The 7190-nt window shown below is 46.3% G+C and overlaps 1 protein-coding gene across 2 annotated transcripts in view; it reads right to left on the reverse strand.

The window, feature by feature from the left end:
- The window catches only part of KLHL38 (kelch like family member 38), a 12698-nt gene extending 6839 nt beyond the window's left edge, over positions 1-5859 (reverse strand). Inside the window, exons 1-3 of one of the 2 annotated variants that reach the window (XM_025209899.1) lie at positions 5636-5859; positions 3610-5088; positions 990-1095 (exon numbers count right to left, since the gene is read on the reverse strand). In XM_025209899.1, coding sequence (XP_025065684.1) covers positions 990-1095; positions 3610-4959 — 1456 coding nt within the window. In that variant the 5' untranslated portion in view covers positions 4960-5088; positions 5636-5859. Of the gene's footprint in view, positions 1-989; positions 1096-3609; positions 5220-5635 lie in introns of both variants that reach the window. The other variant, XM_014522189.2, reaches the window with a different exon arrangement.
- Positions 5860-7190: the final 1331 nt, after the last annotated feature.

The raw sequence follows: 7190 nt of genomic DNA on the forward strand, positions 1-7190 counted from the left end.
GCCCATGCCCGCTACAGGGCCGGGAAGTCCGGGTGAGGGTGATCCGCTGCCCTCCTTTAATGCTGACTTTCTGAAGGAACATCTTGAGAAGCTGGATACCTTCAAGTCAGCTGGCCCTGACAATCTTCACCCCAGGGTACTCAAGGAGCTGGCGAGCATCATAGCCCAGCTATGTTGGCTAGCACTATGGAAGAAAGAGACTTGGGGGTCATCATTGACCACAAGATGAACACGAGCTTGCAATGCGATGCGGCAGCTAGTAAAGCGACCAAAACTCTGGTTTGCATCCATAGATGCTTCTCAAGCAAATCCCGGGACGTCATTCTCCCCCTGTACTCGGCCTTAGTGAGGCCGCAGCTGGAGTACTGTGTCCAGTTTTGGGCTCCACAATTCAAAAAGGATGTGGAGAAGCTTGAGAGAGTCCAGAGAAGAGCCACGCGCATGATCAGAGGTCAGGGAAGCAGACCCTACGATGACAGGCTGAGAGCCCTGGGGCTCTTTAGCCTGAAAAAGCGCAGGCTCAGGGGTGATCTGATGGCCACCTACAAGTTTATCAGGGGTGACCACCAGCATCTGGGGGAACGTTTGTTCACCAGAGCGCCCCAAGGGATGACGAGGTCGAATGGTCACAAACTACTTCAAGACCGTTTCAGGCTGGACATAAGGAAGAACTTCTTTACTGTCCGAGCCCCCAAGGTCTGGAACAGCCTGCCACCGGAGGTGGTTCAAGCGCCTTCATTGAACACCTTCAAGATGAAACTGGATGCTTATCTTGCTGGGATCCTATGACCCCAGCTGACTTCCTGCCCTTTGGGCGGGGGGCTGGACTCGATGATCTTCCGAGGTCCCTTCCAGCCCTGATGTCTATGAAATCTATGAAATCTATGAAATCTGTCAGTGCCCAAGGAAACCCTTAGTCAATGCGTATGTCAAATCCTGCAGGAGCCAGGCATCTGCAAATGACAGAGGTGGCCTAATATAACTTTTACCTCCAACGATAATAATCTGGTCTCCAATCACCACTGCCGGTGCACAGACATTCTTCACTATTCTGGTCTCCATTCGAAACCACATGTTCCTGGATACATGGTAAACCTGGAAAATAAACAGAGATACACAGCAGATGATTGCAGCTACAGGGGAAGTTATGTTTTTGTTTGTTTTTGCTTGTTAACATATGTGGGAACAGCCTAGAGGGTTGATTTCCTAGAAAATGAAAATTTTTTTCCATGTTTTTTCCCCCTAATATGTCCACTCTGAGAACAACACAATTGTTAAACCTTGTAAACACGAGGATGTTTGTGCACAGTTAGCTAGGGTATGGATTTGCTTAAGTGCATAAACTACTTCACATTTACTCCCCTTGTGGACACTCTCTGGATATAGATATGCAAAAAATGTATCTTATAGCTATAGAAGGCAAAGCTTTTTCTGTCCATCAGCTGCTACATGGCAACTGTCAGTTTGTACAGTCCTACAGCAGAGTAAATAAAAGGGAACTAATGATAATTTACTTCTTTCATTGAGGACTTGGTTATGACAGATGAGCTTGTGCTGACTGCAGGGCTAATTTGTGCATGCAGTTAGTTATTGAGGAGCAGAGGTCACGTGGTAAAGCTCCCACCCTCTTTTAGCCTGTAGTAAATTGTTCATATGTCCATACCATTACAAGGTTGCAGTGTACTCCCTTTTCATGCCTGTGCTTACTGCACAATACTTTTCCTGTGTAGTCAATTGTTTTGGTCCACCTGTGTCTAGATGGCCCATCAGGCTAACATGGTAAGGCACACCAGCTTCAGAGCCAAGAGTGCACAAGGCAGTGATGTGTCCAAATAACTAGAAAGGTCATTTACAGCTGGGTTTACTGAAGGCAGCCCTTGGGTTGAACCTGGAGTCACATTGGTGCTCATGCCTCTGGACCTGTAGCAAAATGCTTTAATTGCTCTGCAACTGAATCTCTTCCTCCTGTGTGGACAAGCCCTTATTTTATGTAGATTTGCTGACAGCCACCTTGTTAACCAAATTGCTGTATTCATATTGGTGCCTGGTACAGGTCAGGCTGGCATAGATAATTGATAATGGGATTTTGACTCATTAATCTCTATGTCACCAATTCAAATGTAGCCCTTGTTGTTATTGATAGAAACCTATTGCTAGACAATGGCTGTTTGGTGGCTGATATTTGGTCTTTTGAACATCTCTCTGAATACATGGACAATATTTCTTTCTGCTAGTAACCAGATAACATCCCTATGGTAAATACAACATTTGTTTATACAGTGGTGATCATCTTAGCCACCTTATGCTGATTCAGAGAAGCAGCGAATCAGACATAGACACAGCTTTAAATGTTTTTTCTACATACCTTGTGGTACCAGTGTGGCTTGTGAACACTATGATGCTGGGGTGCATGGAGTGTCCCACAGGAGTTGCGTGGGGGGAGGCCTCCACCTGCTTGGTGGTGAACCCAGAAGTGGACTGGAAGTACTTCTGGTACACTTGTGGGTCTGCCGGGGAGCATGCTTGGGGCCCCTCCGCAACACCTGGCTCAGCAATTGGCTGCAGGGGGATCCTAGGTGCCCCCCCCCCAAACGCAGGAGGCACCAGTCACCAAGCCAGGGGGGTGCGGGTGGCCCCCCTGCATGCTCCCTGGCTTCTGGTCCACTTCCGGGTCTGCTGCTGAGCACGCTGGGGAGCCCCCCATGCTACTGTAGGACGCTTTATCTGCCTCAGCACTGCAGCATTCACAAGCTGCCTGGTACCTAGAGGTACATAGAAAAAACATTTAAAGCTGTGTCTATCTTCAAATCTTTCTGAATCTCTTCAGATGGATTCAGAGGGTTCTGATTTGATTCAGAGAGATTAAATGGTCCTCTGATTCAATTTGGATTCAGAGATTTGGCCACCGAATCGGGCTGAATCTCCGCCGATTCAAATCGGGGACCAAAGCTTCACACAGCCCTAGTATCCAACTGGCAATCTGCAGGCCATCAACAAGGACCACAGTTTTAGAACCAATGGCTGGTGTAAAATGAACTGATGATTTAAGTCCTTGGTCCCAGTGAGTAGGAAATCAGTCATAATAACCACCATCATGAAGAGAGCCTTTGCTGATAATGTCAGTGGAGAGACCAGTGACTGAGTCCTTGATTCAACCAGATACTTAGACACGGTCCTAACAAGAACAACTGACTTCAAATGGATGCACATATTAGGCATGTGGCTTAGCATCTATTTGTAAGACCACTATATGACATCTTTCTAAAGCAATAAAATCAGTCAAGGCTAAGCCCTCACTTGGCTTAACTTAGACTTTCAAAGAAACCAATGGGAGTTTGCCTGGGAAAGGATGGAATAAAACTTAAGGAAGGCTCTTAGGGACAATAATAAAGGTTTCTTTTGGAAATAAGAAAGGAATTTAAATACCATTCTCCTTCATATAGGACACCATGGAATGAGCATTTCCAACTTATCATGTGTTTCTTGCCATCTACTGCATGAGACAGAAGATAATTTGGTTCAACATTGGGCTTTGATTTCATCAGCAAGTTTTGGGTGAGACGCACTGAATATGTTCAAGAAAATGAGATGGGCAGGTCAAGGAGTTACCTGTATTAGACGGACTGGGTTTTGCATGATGTCTTCCCCTCCAAAGAGATAAATTCTTTGCTCTTTAGCAGCTACTGCAGGGTGAAGGACAGCAACAGGCATGTTTGCCATGTTCTCACAGGTGTTATAAATGCTGTCATACCTCTCTACAGAGTTCAGAATTTCTTGGTTCTCTCCAATTCCTCCAAATGAGAAGATATAATTTTTATAGGCTATGCTCCTGTGGGAGTAACGTGGAATTAGCATAGGTTCAACTAACCTCCACTGATTTAGTTTGAGGGAGAAAATATAAATGTTATCACTGATTGGGCTTCTATTGTCATTAATGGGTCTCCCTCCTAGCACATAAATATTGCTGTGCAGACTCACTGAGGAGGCTTTGTAAAGGCGCACAGGAAGTTTGGCAAGGCTAAGCCATTGACTGGTCTTTTCATTATATAGTAGGACATCTCTGGTTGTCTGCTGGTTGTCCTTCCTGCCACCAATGAGGATGAGGAATTCTTGGTATGAATACCTACGAGGAACATGCCACAGAGGTTTGATGTCAGGAGCACTAGTGCTATACAAAGAAAACATCTGTCTTCTGGCTGACTCTAGGATGTTCCTGCAAGTGGGTGAAGACTGAATGAGGGAGTCATTGGCAATGAAGTGGAAGAGGAAGGTTGGGTGGACGTACTGAAGCCGGACCTTTCTGAACAAGTCGTGGATGTAACCCTGTCGGGCCTGGAGATCATGCTGGATCCAGATCATCAATGTTTCAAAAACCTGTTCTTCCTCACCACAGAGCTCATCATCTCCAAGGTAGTCAATCAGTTCAAAGGCACAAAGCTCTTTCAGGTCCTCAGAAGAGGCTACGTCAGGAAAGTATTTCAATGCCATTGCCTTGGCTTTCATATTGAGATTTTGGCAGTTCAAGATTTTGGAGAGCCTGCTCATGCTCAGGCAGTTATCAGGAGTCAACTTGTCTTGGAGGTACAAAGAGCAGGCCTCGAACAATTTAACATACTGCAGCATGGAAGAAGCCTCAAATAGGTACAAAACATTGTCAGCTGTGATAAGAATCTCCCCGGTGTAAACATAGAGGATAATCTGATATAAAATATTGGAGTCAATGCCTTTCAGGTCAACTGTTGCCTGGCGACTCTCTTTAAAGTTGTTGCAGAACATCGCCTTGAAATACGGACTGCTTGAAGCAAGGACATTCCTGTGGCAAGGGATTTCAAAGCCATCAGTGCACAGCGTAACGTCAGTCAGCATCGCGTTCTGCCTTAAAGCATTGAGCTGCCTCAGCAATTCTGAGGAGAAATCGTGGTCTTTGAAGAGAAATTCCTCTGCAGAGCCCTCCTCCATGGTCAAACAGGATAGATGTGAATGCTGGACTAGGCAGGGATAGTACAGTCTTAGCAGCTGCTATATAAATGTCCGCTCTGAAGTGACCAGGGATCAGGACTTTGGTTACTCTAAATATCTTTCCTCTGTCTGCACATAAAATTGGGAACGCTAGTTAAGCACAGTGGGAAAGGACTAAAGAGCCTAAGAGGTCACTTAAAACCCTTTTTTTAAAGTTTATCAGATGGGTTAGAGCTCTGAAGTCAGCTTCTTCTATTAGCCTGATAAAAAGCAAAAGCATTAACGTTAATCTTGCTGATTTGCAGTGAAAGCTAGAAGTCCAAAGCAAATGGTTTGTTCATTTCAATCAGATCTAATAAACTTGCTTAGCCACTTATTCACGATTTTGAAGTATTCACAGTTTAGTAGCTTATGTCTCTCTCCCTCAGCGTTAGTCATGCCCAAAGAATGTAAATCTGGCAGAGCTAAACTCTGCAGCAGGACAAACTAAACCCGAGAGACTGGGCATCTGCTTTAAAATAGCTATTTATTAACTCTGCTTAGCGGCTGCTTCTTTATATTAATCAGACACACAATGACTAAATAATGCACAAGGCAGAACAATAAGGCGGCTATCAATTTGCATGACTACCCAGCTGCTCAACCTGCAGGGAAATCGCGTGGTAGAAATGTTTACCTTAGATTGTCCTTCCCTGCATTCACTCACTCTATGGCGTTTAGGCTCTGCTGAGATTTTCCATAGCTAGTGCCTGAGTAAAAGCTACAAACTCACAAGACGTTCCTTTCGGTAGGTAAGTGATTCATGGAGGGTGATTTCTGGATTTGTTTATTCTCAAGGTACTTTTGCTGCTTGCGGGAGCTCTGTGAAAGAGCCAGTCGGCAGCGCGGCATTGTCCGCATTCCAGGGCTAAGAATAGTTGCGTGTGGACTTCGTGATGTTATCACATGTGACTTTGCAGTTGCCTTTTGCAACAACCTGGACAGTACCGAGCATGCCCAATTGCTGTTTTTCTGGCAAATGTTTATGTACAATAAATAGACACCGAGATGAAAGTTCACTTATAAACGTCCCGCCTGTCTCTTTGAAAACAGCCACAAGGCCCTGTCCTAAAGTGCTTGGGAATTCTAGAAGGCTGTAAACAGCCTGAAATGTTTAGTGTTAAGTCATGCACTGTTAGGTATTTTCATTCGAAGGGAGGAGAAAACAGGGGCAACAAGGCTAGGGCCAGACATTACACATAAACCAGTTTAAGTGACCAGAAACTGGGTTAAACCTGTAATAGAATAAATGTTCAGTGCATGTAAACCAGGTGCAAAATGGCTGAAAGCGGTTTGAGATAAACCTGGTTGAATGTCAGACATAACTGATTGAACTCAAACCAGGTCTGACCGCTCATGTAGGTTCCTAGCCGAAATACAGGACCTCCATCTAACCCAGGAGGTGCACAGCCCCACCAGGAGAGACGCCTTGTTGGACCTGGTGCTGGCCACAGGCGATGACCTTGTGCGGGGGCTGCGGGTGCTGGACCACCTGGGCGACAGCAATCATTGCCTGCTGGAATTCACCATCCAGCACAAGGTAGCAAAGGCCTGCAGCAAGGGAGAAGCCCTAGACTTCAGGAGTGCGGACTTCAATGAGGTCAGGAGAATAGTTGGGGAGGTACTGAGGTCCCGGAGGGGAGGGGAGGGGAGTCAGGTGTCCAAGAAGAGTGGTCGTTCCTTAAGGAGACGATCCTCCAAGCCCAAAGAGAGGTAATCCCAACAAGGATCAAAGGGGACAAGAGGGTGCAAAAGCCTCCATGGCTCATCAAAAGCATACAGGAACGTATCCTAGCTAAAAGGGAAGCATACACCCAATGGAAGGGAGGGGCCATCACCAGGGAGGACTATACCTCGGTAGCTCGGGGCTGCAGGGGGGCGGTCAGGAAGGCCAAGGCGGAGATGGGACTGGGACTAGCGACCCGGATGAAGGACAACAAGAAGTCCGTTTTTAAATACATAGGGGGCAAAAAGAAGGTACCGGGTAACATGGGGCCTCTGCAAGACACGTTAGGAAATCTGGTTGTTGCACCAGATAACAAAGCTAACCTATTTAACAATTTCTTTGCCTCCATTTTCCTGAGCAGGGAACAGATCAGCCCGTCTGCCAGGACCCCCTCAGGCCCCAGGGGAGGTGCACCCAGGCCTAGGGTCAGTGAGGATCTAGTCAGGGAACTTCTGGAGGGACTGGA

This window comes from Alligator sinensis, unplaced genomic scaffold (genome assembly GCF_000455745.1).
Source record: "Alligator sinensis unplaced genomic scaffold, ASM45574v1 scaffold681_1, whole genome shotgun sequence".
Classification (NCBI taxonomy): domain Eukaryota; kingdom Metazoa; phylum Chordata; order Crocodylia; family Alligatoridae; genus Alligator; species Alligator sinensis.